General features: G+C 44.9%; 1 protein-coding gene across 1 annotated transcript in view; it reads left to right on the top strand.

Moving 5' to 3' along the window:
- Positions 1 to 4,189, top strand: part of LOC146177601 (membrane metallo-endopeptidase-like 1) — a 70,265-nt gene extending 66,076 nt beyond the window's left edge. Inside the window, exon 6 of the mRNA XM_084581159.1 lies at positions 3,919 to 4,189. Coding sequence (XP_084437285.1) covers positions 3,919 to 4,107 — 189 coding nt within the window. The 3' untranslated portion in view covers positions 4,108 to 4,189. The remainder of the gene's footprint in view (positions 1 to 3,918) is intronic.
- Positions 4,190 to 13,868: the final 9,679 nt, after the last annotated feature.

Here is a 13,868-nt window from a genome sequence, read left to right on the forward strand (position 1 = left end):
AATAGAGAGCGGCTATTAATCGAACTAGACTATTCAAATCGATTTTAAAGGTTTGTCGGTACCCGGAAAAGGTACGGCTAAACCGTAGGGCGATAAACCACACACTGCTGGGACTCCTGATAATACCTAAACCTTAGCAAAGTACATATAGGCTGCCAGGAAGTACTGGTGTTACCTTAAGCAGAGACGGCAGTGCATAATGAGCGAACGAGCCTAACTCGTGTTTGCTTTTGACATTAAGAGAGAAAACAAAGAAAAAAGCATGTCCGATGGCATTTGTCTTGACAGCGACAGCTCTGCCCCTAAACCGAATCAAGCATGAAGCTACTTAGGTGGTGCTAATAATATTAATAAACAACGAAGGACCCTATCCACCTACTGAAATTTGTTAAAATTGCTGAAGCGAAAGACAAATTAACAACATAATGTACGGAAAAATATCACATACTGCCAATTACCATCCAATTTACTGATTGGAAAATTAATTTTCTCTCAAAATAATAAAATGAACAATATCCTGAGGCTGGCAAGTGCTAGTTCCCGACAAGATGTCTCACGCTCACGGTTTTGGTGATTGGACGTGAAGATGACACGGCACAATGAGGGTGCGATCCGCCTGCAGTTTCTACACAATGGGGCAGATTTGGCCGGGCCACCCAGGGCAGAAGCCCCGAAAAGCTCAATCGACCATCAGGTTCGCTGCCAAGCCTGGGAGGCAGCTTCCAGCCGCAGTGGGACACAGTAATTTCCTCCGTGTCGACGGTCAGACTGGAGCCTTTGTGGTTTGCTGTCGCATTTTTGTTACATGCACACAGCTAATAGCGAACAGCCGCTGGCACACACACACACCAGCATACACAACATGCTGCACGCCCGCCAGCCGAACCGAACTCCGAAGTCTGCCACCGAAAAGGAACGATACGAGACACAAAGTGCTGAGGCGCACGGAGTTGAAAGGGGGAGGGGAAAGAAGCAAACACACACAAAACGGAGAGCTCGCGGCCTACGCGGTGGAGCGTGGCAGCTAGGAGGAGAGATGAAATGCGAGTCCACTCAGAGACCGCCCCTGTCTGAGAGGGAAGAGGGGAACGCGGGAGAGGAGTCACTGTCTAACCAGTGCGGCCCTCGACGCAGCAACCGCCAGCTGTCTGTGAGGTTGAGTCACCGTCTAGACAGCGCGGAGGGGGCCGTAAACTGAACTGCTATCATTTGCTTGATATTTTGGATCGTTCAACTTAACCGACCATGCTTTTGTGCACCGGACTGCCGCCGCATTTTAAATGAAAATGCAAGTTAGTAGGCGGAAAGAGGAGCATGGCCATAACCCTGCGCCCTCCTGTATTAAGGAACACATGTTATAATAATTATAGCGCAGCGAAATCTGCAGGAGATTTGAAATATTAGGAGTCGGAACTATTTGCTAAATTGGATACAATTAACGAATCATGCAGGCCATGCTGAGTGTAGAAAAATTGAAGCTCGGCCACATGATGCCAGTGTTGGATATTTTCAGAAGGTAGACGAAGGTTATATATTGCTAATATACAGTCACTATGGCGCCTACATGATTAAGGCCCCGATGAGGCTATATAAAGTGCTGTTAACACCAGGCATATGGCCCGTCTGTCTATATAAGTTCATGACGACGCGATATATGCTTTCTCAGGCCACATAATGTCGCGAGGATGCCATATATGCCCCTGATCAAGCCATATAAGGTCCCGTTACCCGTTCAGATATGGATTATATGTTGCATAATATGGCCAAATCTGAGCCATACAAGGGCAACATTTTCCACATATGTGACCTAATCTGGCCTGATTTCAGATTTTATTTGCTCAGATAAGGTCTTATTTGCTGCCTTATATATTTGTATCTGGCAGCATACAAATATGGAGGTTATATATATATTTACTATGATAATCGCTAATAAACTCAGGACAACCTTAGTCTGCAACCAAGCAAAGGATCAAGCCGGTTTTCGTTAACGGTACTCTACTATCGATCATATTCATAACACCAATCAGGTGATCGAAAAATGCACGGAATATAACCAGCCCTTATAGATAGCATTCATTGATTACGAAAAAGCATTTGACTCAGTTGAAACCTCGGCGGTGATGCAGGCATTGCGAAATCACGAGGTAGACGAGCCGTACGTGAAAGTGCTGGAAGATATATACAGTGGCTGCACAGCAACCATAAATCTGTGTAAAGAAAGTAACAAAATTCCCATAAAGAAAGGTGTTATGCAAGGAGACACAATATCCCCAGTGCTATTCACAGTTGCTTAGAGGAAATATTCAGAGACTTGGAATGGGAGCAGTTAGGGATAAGGGTAGATGGAGAGTACCTCAGTAATCTGCGATTTACTGATGGCATTGCCTTGCTAAGCAACTCGGGAGATGAACTGCAAATAATGATTGATGACCTAGACAGGAAAATTAGAAAGGTAGGCTTGAAAATTAATATGTAGTAGGATAAGGTAATGTTGAACAGCTTCGGGAAGGAACAGCAGTTTAGATTTAGTATCGAAGTACTGGAAGTAGCAGGTGAATATGTCTTAGGACAGGTAGTAACCGCAGATCCGGACCATGAAAAGGAAGTAACAAGAAGAATAAGATTGGGATCGAGCGTATTTGGCAAGCACTCGCAGATTATGACTAGCAGCTTACCGGAATCGCTCAAGAGGAAGTTATACAACAGTTGCATCTTACCTGTACTCACCTATGGGGCTGAAACGTGGAGGCTAACCAAGAGGGTTCTACTTAAGTAGAGGACAACCCAGAGGGCTATGGAAAGAAAAATGGTAGGGGCAACATTAAGAGATAGGAAGCGTGCAGAGTCGGTCAGAGAAATAACTCAAGTTAATGACATTCTAGTGGAAATTAAGAAGAAATGGGCATGGGCAGGACTTGTAGTGCGAAGGGAGGATAACCGATGGTCGCTTAGGGTAACAAACTGGATTCCAAGGGAAGGAAAGCGTAGCAAGGGGTGGCAGAAAGTTAGGTGGGCGGTGAGGTTAAGAAGTTCGCAGGCATCAATTGGTTGCAGCTAGCAAAAAACCGGGTTAATTGTATCAATATGGGAGAGGCCTTCGCCCTGTAGTGGCTATAGTAGGCTGCTGATGATAATGTTGAGGATGGTGAATTTAAAATCGCATGAATGAAAATATAAAAAATCACGCAATAAAGGTGGGTTTAAAGGAGATTCCCGTCTTCTCTTGAGGCGAAGCTTAAGCACGTCGCCCTAATTTTCTTGCTTTTTTTGGTGGTTTTTTAATTTTTATAGACAGATATTTAGTATCAGGAATCCTTGGCTTCCCAATCTATTGTTATTTGACAGCTTTGTATGCGTTTTTTTATTTTTTTCACTTTAATGATAAATAACTCATTAAATCAAATTAAATAAAATTTAATGATAAATAACTCAATTTTCTTATTTAGTATCATCAAGCATTCGTTTTTCAATCAGTATATTTTGACGTCTTGGACTCCCATTTCTCCATTTCTCCGAGTTTTTAATTGTTTTCAGTTTTCAATTAATTACAACAATTTAATTCTCTCATTATCGCCCATCACACACCAATCAGTCGTCAATCACTAGAACCACAAATTACCATGATACGATAATTTTTATGCAGTCCTCAATTATTTCCGACACGTGGTGCCGGCTACCACTACTACAATCACTACTATTACTACTACTGCTACTACTACTATTACAACGATGATAAAGGCACGGACAGATTTTCGAACGAACGAGTTTTGTAAGATTTCGCTTAATAAAGAAAGCAGAGGGTTCTGTAGTTATTGCTTGCTTTGAATAACTTTCCCTTTGTGGAGTCAGTACACGTGATGGCGGCGGTTGCCATTTTTGAAGCATGACATAAATTACTGTGGACCTCTTTCGTCGCAGGAGCTGACCGAGGAGAAGGTTTTCTTCATCACGGCGTGCCTTCCAAGTTGCGCGAAGACGAGTGCCGACAACCTCTATGGCGGTGACTGCAACAAGGCGATGGCAAACTTTGCGCCCTTCGCCAGAACCTTCGGGTGTCCCCTCGGATCCAACATGAACCCGGAAAAAAAGTGCACCTTCTTCGGCTGAGATACTTGGCTTCTTCGACGTCTTTGGTTGTGTGCGGGTTTTTAAGCCAGTGTGCCTCGTTGTCTGTGGCTGTGGAGTTGCTTCTCGAAGCTAAGTTTCTCATGTTCTGGGACAATTATCTTTGAACTTTTATATTTACAGCAAGGATTACTGAACTCTCACTTACCTTCTGACTGAAAGACGCCTCTCGAAGGGGCGACAGTTTCTTTATGGAATTAGGCCTAATGATACAGTGTCTTTGTGACGTCCACCAAAGTTTCGTTACAGTGCAAGGTTAGAATTACACAGAGCGGCTCTTGAAATGTAAAATATTTTTATTTATATTCCCCTTGTACACGTGAAAATCAGTTCATTTTGCACTAGAGATGAAAGCAGCTAAATGTTATTTGCTACGCCGTGCATGACAATATTCTCTAGCACTCTGCTTTGCTTTTGCCTTACAGCACCGCCAAGATATTCGCTCCATGGCATATTTGTCTAGTGTCTAATTGTGCACTACACTTGTGAGGATAGACTTGTTCTATGCGGATATGTGTAATTGTTGTCTACAAAATTATTTGTTCCAAATGAACCAACCAAACGCTGCTCCATAGGTCTGCGCCGTTACGGATAATACTGTATTATATTTGGACTGGTTTATATGCAATGAGTATCAACAAACCTTACTATATGTTCTATACTGAGTACTACAAAAATCAGCATAATGAAGGATGAAAGCCGATTACGGGTTAGTGCTCTGCTTCATCCCGAGCTCTTCTTGTTCACTTTTATTCTGCCTATAGATTTACGGACAGCTGTGTCCTTGAGACTGAAGACATTTTTGCACACACCATGGAGGCTTTCATGATAATGCATGATGAAGTTTGAATTTGGTCCTGGGTAGTTTTTGGCCCAAAGTCATAACGTCGATAAGTGCTTCAAAGCGTGCTGTATAAAACATTCTACGACTGTGTGCACTCGCATAGCATAGCTTCTATTTAGAATAAGAAATACGAGGTTCTGAGCTGTTACCTTAAGACAGAGTCGTCACCCTAGGTGCTACCTACACACTTCTGTGGCGTACACCTGCATACGAAAGTGCTGGGTTAAAGCTGGTGTTCTGAAACTGCAAAGAAACGCGCATTTTGATATTATCTGCGATAAGAGACGGAGGGTGGGGGAGGGGGGAGGGTGAGCGGATAGCACCTGTAGTGCTATCTGAGCTCATGGAGGGTGTTGCAAACATTGCTCTGAACGCAGGCCATATGCTGTGCAGTTCCCACCTATGTCAATGGTCAGCGGCAAACTTAAAAAACCACCATTGCGCTGTGCGCTGCTTCTTCTGCCTCGCACTATCACGAAATCAATGAACTATTTAGAGGTTAACGAAGAGTCCATATGTACAGACGATGGTTATTTACAAATGGTATTTCAAAAGTTGTGCGCCAGTTCTGATGGTTTATTTCCACGGTTAGAGCAAGCAAGAAGTAGCCCAGAGCTTCATGCTGTTTTTCCGGATGTTTAACATGTAGCTGCGGGTGATAAAGGATCAGGTGGGCGTATGAGGCCCGCTATATTGGCGGGCTTGTGGGGTCGCAGCTCGCACAGAACATGGGAAGTTGGGATTTGCCGGCAGATGTTTTGTCTTGGTTAAGCTACTTGCTTGCTCCTTTTCCTGGGTGTTACTGGTTGTCTGAAAAAAAAAGCCATTTCTTTCTAACAACCTAAAGCTCCATTCATCCATTTGTACCAAGCAACTGATTGTTGAGGGCGCTTTAAAAAAGAAGCCAGCTCTTCGAGTGCTTCGGCCTCGGAAAATCGACGCCGAAGGACGTACCAGCGCGAGTTGTGCTGCCTCCACCGGTGGTGGCGGTGACAAACATTTATTAGTTTTCGGCAAGGAGCTGTTTGGGGCTCAGGCATTATTAGCCCAGGTCCTCACAGATTAGGTGGAGCTCCTATTCCAGAGCCCAAGCGGTAACTAATGCCGCTCGCGCACTGGCTACCAAGGTGTTCTTGGACCGCACATCATGGCAGCTGAGCAGTGCCGCCTCCTAGTCCTCCCCAGAAGGGTGGGTGATGAAGGACTGGGAAGGGTGGGGATTGGCTGGGAAGGCTCAGACCATCCGAGAAGGTCTGAAAAGGTCGCCTTCACACAGGTTGCAGCCTCCATCAAAGTCTGCAGTGCAGTGTTCCAAGACTGCTGGGCACAGATTGTAAAACGTTTGACGAAGAGCCTTGCGTCCTTTTTCGGGATACTTGCACAGGGTTTCGGAAAGCAGCGGTGGCTGTCTTTATAATGTGTAGCTATGTCTTGCAATATGGACAGATATTGGGAGGTCTCGGACTAGGCTTACCGAGCACACCACATCACTTCTCGACACCTAGTGACCACCATGAAAAAATACCGCAAGAGGGTCGGCGAAGTAGCGCTGCTTTAGGTGTCTCTTACTCTGCTTAGTGAAGCGGCATCCCTCATTCTAATTTCTAGTAACAGCACTCCTTTTTTTCTGCGCTCCTAACATCTGGATGATGTCAATAAAGGTTTGAATTGAAAATAAAAATTGAATAATAATAATAATATGCCAGAACCTCAAACTGCGGTTTCGGGCAATTTCACGTCCACAACATGCGCAGCAAGTTCACTGTTAACATCAAGGTGTCGGGCTGCCACTGAGGCGGTTTCGAACTTTTATCTAACGAATTCGATTTGCAGTAAACAGCAGAGCAACTAACCTGTAGCAGCGAATTCGTTCTGCACATAGCTGTCTGCGCTCCTCAGAGAGTTGCAATTGTGCAATTGCGTAGTACCATGTTGAGATCACTGTTGAAGCACAGTATTTTGAACGAGATCTCGTGCGGCTCATGCTGCAGGACGGACGTCTCCTCTCACAAGGCGATATTTTCGGCATAATTATCGATATGCTTCTAGACACAGGTCATTATTGCGCGGAGTTTTTTTAATCGATATTTATAACCTCATGGCATCCGTAGGGTATGAGATGAAGGATGAATAAATGATTAAATGAATAGAAGATGTTTGGATGATTTTATGAAGTCCAGTAGTGAGCGATGATGAGGTCACCGCGTCCAAGCGATATATGAGGTAGGATTGGTTGCTCAAAGGCCAGCTATCGTTAGGTGCCGGATTCGTGTTGGCTTCAGTGCTGGGCAGTCTCACAACAAGTGGCGAATGTCGTCTTCAACATTTTCGTTTTCACAGATCGGGCACCCTGGGCGGGGATATAAGTATCGGAAGGGACACTACGTCCTTGTGATCCCTGGTGTAAGAGCAACACCGACCCGGATCCTCCTAAGCGCAACCTTCTCTGCGCTGGTGAGACCGCGGGGAAGGGATGCCGCACACGAAGGGATAAGTGCTCGTGTACGGCGCCGGAGGCTTTCCTTTCTTGATAAAAGGAGGGTGGCGGTCCACTTCGAGCCGTGGCATTGACACGTCTTGGTTCACGAGGCGGGTCGCTAAATCTGCTTGAATTTGGGGAGGCAGCAGGTCCCATGGGACCCACTCAATGCGTACTGACTACAGAATGTGCGCCGCAAGCTGGTGGATGTTTTGGCATATTTTAGGGCAGCGGCTGAACCGTCGGAGCAAACTTACTACTTGAAGTGCGTCAGTGCGGATGACAACGTGGGCTGCAGGGAGCATGGTTATGGAAGTCAAGGAGCAGAGTGCTTCCTGAAGAGCCACGAGCTCAGCGCAGAAAGATGTAAGTGGTTCCGAAAGCTGAAACGTAGTTGTCTGATTCAGGCTAGGTCTCCGTGGACAGTAGATTGCCGTTTTGGCTTCACAGCCTTGCAGGCTTGCATCCACGTACACTACAATAGACATTTGAGATAGCTGAGTATCTTGCTCTTCAAATCACTGGCGAAGCAATGATGCCGAATTGGCAGGCGTTGGACGTCGAATATCAGTTGGCTTGTTGTCTCCTAACTCTGCAAATTTCCAGGGAGGGAGAACTGGCGCAGGTGGCTAAAGAGTAATGTGTGACGTTGCATACGCCCTCAGTGCTTGCGTGGTATGTCACAAAGTGGCCTTGACTGTGCGAGCATCACGGTGATGCTGCACAGGCTCATTGATAGTGTTAAGCGGCGCATTCTCTGGTAATGCTACGCCCGGTGTGAGTCGTGGAAGGATTGTTATGGTCCTCATAGCTTCTCGATTTACGGCTTCAAGGCGATCCCATTGTGCTCTTGTAAGATGCTGGAACTGGGCCTAAATTAACTATACGTGGCTGCGGAACAGCCCTCCCCTACTGGCGTGCAACAGACGAGCCAGCACCACCCGCTTTACGCGCAACTGTTCTTACCAAACTCATAGTGGGAAGTGCTTGTTGTTTGCCTGAGAAAGCCGAGCAGTCGCTGATACTGATTGGTGAATGGTTAAGGCCAGAATTTCCTAGCTCGGGCTTTCTTGTAGTGGGGTGCCTGATATAAGAGACGAATTGGATTTGAAGTACGTTTACGGCGTCCCCAGCGGCTGGCGACAGACGTGTATGTAGTTTTAAACACAGAAAGTTGAAGGCCAATGGAAGATGCGTAATCGGAGGTTATGTCTAATGCTGATTGAAGGGCGGCCTCTTTAATGAGCCGATCATGGTGAGTGCTCCATACCGTGATATCATAGGCGTATTGCAAAAGCTTTATTTGAGGGATATGTCATGTAAGCGCCATGCCAATGGGATGCATATAATTTGAACAACGTCGAAGACAATACTGATCTCTGGGGCACGCCACGTAGTGAAACGAATGAATCAACTGTGTCACCACTGAGGCGTATTACAAATTTTCTTCCTTCAAAAAATGATGCGATAAAACTGCGTACTCTCGGAGGGAGATGAAGCATGTCAATGGAATTCAGGATTGCAGCATGACTGATGTTGTCATATTCCTTTTCATCGTCCATTGCTAATAGGGTACCTAAATTGCAGCGTCGGGTAGATAATGGAACTGCTGATGCCAAGACTACCAACCCGTCCTCTGTACCTATGTATGGACGAAATCTCATTTGAGCAGGGTGATAAAAACCGTGCTGTTCAACCAAGAAAGTCGTGTGGCTAGCATTTTCTCTGTAAAATTGCAGAGCGTTGACGTTATGGAGATTGGTCGTAAGTTGGCGAGCTCTGTCTGAGGCTTTCCAGATTTGATAATAGGGATCACGACAGCGGTTTTCCAGCTCTCGGGTACGACAGCACCCAGCCACACTTTGTTTATGGTGTCTAGTAGTTGAGGGAGTGCAACAGTACTGATGGTCTTGTAAGCTTCATACTAAATTTTGTCCAGACCGGGCGCTGTATTCTGTTTAGCATCGTCAATTGCAGCCAGTAGCTCAGGCATCGAAAACGGACTCGCAATTCCAGATGGTAGTTTCCATGCATCAGCTGCTGAAGGAGGCAATTATATATCGTATTTTGAGAAACATTTTCTTATTAATTTATTTATTTATGGCGCTGAGTTTGCCACACGACATAAAAGGTGGTGGTAGAGTCACAGAAATCTGTGGGATGCAGCCATGTGCAAAAGTCACATAAACGGCGTGCATATATAAATGTTGTTTGTTATCCATAAGTGGAAATGAGAGTCATTAGTCGGTGAAAGTCCAGCTTTTTGTAAAATGGTCTTGCGTATATGCGAAGTTCCCGGGCATGTCCATATTAGATGCCGGACAGTTCTTCGCAGTGTGGGTTCTTCGCAGTGTGGGCATTTGTCGGGAACTGGAATAGTAGGGAACATCGTTCGCCTGGAAGGTGGTGGCAGTCAGTCACGAAGAACCACACCGGAGGAATTAAGTGGCCCAAGCTGTCCTTGCAATTGGGAAACATTTTCGATTAGCTTCTTTGGCGAAATCGCCCGGCAACAAATTAGCCGCAAAGCATGCTGTTGCTTCTGCGTTAGTAAAACGGCGATCGTGTTCCATTGCACGAAACGTTCGCCAGAGTGAGACGTTGGAGGATTTAGCAGAAATTTGTTCACAGCATGCATGCCAGTGGCGTCGCGAGAGATCGCGTTCATATCTGCGAGCCTTCGCAGTATGATAATGCAGTCGTGTACCCTTGAGGATATGCCCTACCTTGCCAATTTCCGGCATGGAGCTGGTGACCTTGCGACACAACGCAAGCACGTCCTGAATGTAGGCAAGGTAGGAATCCGTGGGGGATTCGAAACGAGAAGAAAGTTCCGTTTTGGCAGCCAGAGCCCGCCCAATGGGCTTTCCGAACAAGTCCTGAAACTTTTGCTTGCAGATGTCCCAAGTAACGAGCTCTTGTTCGTGATTTTGGAGCCATGTTCCAGCTGTTCCCGTCAAATAAAAGATGATGTTAGCGAGCATGATGGTTTCGTCCCAATGATTTTTCCTGTTTCAGCGCTCATGCTCATCTAGCCAGTCGTCCACGTCTGGGTGGTCGTCGCCACAAAAGAAGGGAGGGCGGCGAACTTCCGTGAGTACTACTGGCTGAGGCGATGTTCCCGCGGTAGTCATGACTGTCTCGGAGGTCATCGTGGCTGTTTTTGACGTCGTTGTGATGCCAGGTAGGTGACGGCCGCTGCGCAAATCCAGCTCTTAGCAGCGTAAATGGGTTAATCTGCGCATGGGGATCTTGATTCACCTCCACCAAGATGATGCGTGGCAGAGGGCTAGTTCAGGAAAACCACCACAGCTGATGAGAGACGTAAGTGTTGTTGTTGTTCTCTAATTTGGTGACACATACCCACACAGGGGGATCGGCCAAGAATTGTGGGGCAGAGATATTAAATTTGAGATGTATAACTACATCGCAAAAAGATAAATAGAAATATTTGCTAGGGAATAGAGAAGGAAGATGGTTGGTTGGTTTGTGGAGTTTAACGTCCCAAAGCATCTCAGGCTATGAGAGACGCCGTAGTGGAGGACTCCGGAAATTTAGACCACCTGGGGTTCTTTACCGTGCACTGAAATCGCTCTGAAATCGCACTGCACACGGGCGCCTAGCTTTTCGCCTCCATCGAAAAGCGGCCGCCGAGGCCGGGATTCGATACCGCGTCCTTGGGAACAGTAGTCGAGCGCCGTTACCACTGCGCCAGCCCGGCAGGGTAGAGAAGTAAGCGTAAATATGAAAAACCAAAATAAAAAAGGGTAACTACTAACGCACGTAGTAGCAGAATACCAAGATTTATATGTGCAGAATAAAAATTCAAAGCATATGCCGTAAGTGTTCTTGCAAGCACTAACCGTAGCTTCAGTTTCGTTGTCTCTCACTCTGTTTTCCATCGTCGTGCTCTTCGGTGGCATATACGTAACAATATTGTCAATGTGGTGATCCCGGCTTAGATGACAGTTTAGTGTAATGCCCAGAACCTTGTGCTCATCTATTATTGTGATGTGATCATTCATAAAGCTCATTGAATTTTTGAGTGTGAATGTTTTGTTGCAGGGTCTAAACAGTAAACATTTCGTCTTTGTAGGGAGAATTACATTGCGAATTGACTGGGACCACCAGCACGTTTATAAAGAGTTTCGTTGCACTGAATAACCATGCCATTTGGATCTTTACGGCAAAAAGGAGGCTACTATCATCAGCATATATGAACCACTTAGCTGACTGGGTGATGTGAACTATATCATATATATATATATATATAAGTTGATAATAGGGGGCCGACGATACTACGCTGCGGTACTCTGCAATGAATAGGCAGTAAAGATGACTCATTATTATTTACATGGACGCATTGGACTCTGTCTTTGAGATATGACGCAATTAAATTGAGGGGATGTCCCCTTATTCCGTACTGTGATAGCTTACCTGTCCAAATACTATGGTTAACAGGGTTAAAGGCTTTGCTGAAATCGATGAACAGACCTAGAGTAAAAATACCAGCATCTATATTTTGAACTATCTGTTTTTTCAGTGAGACCAGGGCTATTTCCGTTGATCGTCCTTTCCTAAACCCATACTGGCAGCCAGTTGTTACATTATTTTTCTCTAGGAATCTATTAAATCTATGAAAAATAACCTTTTCCAGTCCTTTGAAAAAATGGAGAGGATAGATATTGGCCGATAATTATTCCGACATTTACATCACCCCCTTTGTGCACCACAGTAATTTGAGCCTTTTTCATCACATTTGGAAAAATGCCCAGTTCAAGAGCCAAGTTAGAAATGTGGGCTAAAACAGGCGCAATGCATTCTGTTACAAATTTAACTGGTCTTAGTTGTAAATTATTAGGATCTAGCGCTTTAGAGTTTTTCATGTTAAAGAAAATGTTGTAGACTTCCTCGGTGTCAGTCGGTTCAAGAAACAAACTCTGTGAGAGATTGTAGCTCGGGTGTTCATGCTTGGGGGGCCTACATTACTTGCTGAAACAATGTTTGCAAAGTGCCGGTTGAAGTGATCTGCAAGTTGCACACCAGACAGCTCTACGCCATTATTATTTACTCTTTTTGGTGATACGGTCCTCCTTCTTAGGTCAAGAATATCCTTGACAATATGCCATACGGCAGGTGGGTTGTTGGTAATAGTTTGAGCGAAGACATTTTTGCAGTACAATCGTTTTGCAAGTTTTAGTGTTGCATTAAGTTTATTCCGCAAGGTCTTAAAATTTCTTGAGCTTTTCCTCGCATCGCGAACGAATAAAAGTCTGATAAAGGCTGTTCTTTTCATTGATACGCTTAACATGTTTCGGGAACACCAAAGGTTTCCTAGTTTTCCGCGATCGTCTTGCTTTCTTAAAAGGAAAATGTTTATTGTTGATAACAAGAAAATATTCAAGTAATGCCGAGTAGGCTGAGTTAGCATCAATGAGTTCCAATATAGATTACCAGTCAAGCGCAGTAATTTCACGTTTGAAAGATTCTAACGCACTTTCGGAAATAGGTTGGTAAGTAAATTCCTGAGACAAGTGCTTTTTGCTAGGGCCTGGAAAAGTCATGAAGACAGGGCAGTGATCACTTATGTCGGATGAAATTGTACTCACCATGGAGGATATCTGTATTTAGATTAGTGATAAGAAGATCAAGCGTAGCACACTCTGAAGGGCTAGTTGGTTCATGCTAACTGAACGAGTGTTTGTATGTTTCTTACGTCCCGTCTTTCTCACGCAGTTTTTTCGTTGCATCAAGCATAGAACAGGTGAAAGGTGCAACACGTGTTGAAGTGGTAATTACACTTTTGTAACCGGCTGAAAGCAGCCTAGCATCAAAATTGTAATTGTTATTTTCGTCCATGATGTCAATATTAAAATCGTCACAAGTGAAAACAAAACTGTTTTGAGAAACATAATCCATTAGGCTCTCAAAAACATGAAAAAGTATTCGACCTTGCCATATGGAGGTCGGTACACAGCCCTAATGATTTCGTTACTGGTTTTTATCGTGAGTACTTCAAAACTAGCCGTTATTGTGGAAAATTCTGCCATTTGTTCGCAATGCAAGCCACCACCTCGTCTGCAGGGGCGATTCAGAAAGAATTGTTGGTAATCTTCAATTGGAGGGATGTCAGATGCGTGATTACACCAAGTTTCAGATATCATTAGGACTCTAAATTTGAAGGAGAATCCACGCAATAGTTCATAGATCTCGTCACGCTTGTTACGCATGGAACGAGCGTTGAAGTGTAAAACGAACGTGTCAGATCTGGAGGTTAATTTAAGATCAGCCGGCGACAAAAATTCAAAGTATTCCATCCTCAGAGCATCAAGTGATCGACGCTGCAAGCTACAGAATCTTATCTAAATCCGTTTCATGATCAATCCTGATGACTGGCTCATCATCTCACTTTCTTGCGAA

Source organism: Amblyomma maculatum, chromosome 10 (assembly GCF_055883805.1).
Source record: "Amblyomma maculatum isolate TAMU_Amacu chromosome 10, ASM5588380v1, whole genome shotgun sequence".
NCBI lineage: Eukaryota > Metazoa > Arthropoda > Arachnida > Ixodida > Ixodidae > Amblyomma > Amblyomma maculatum.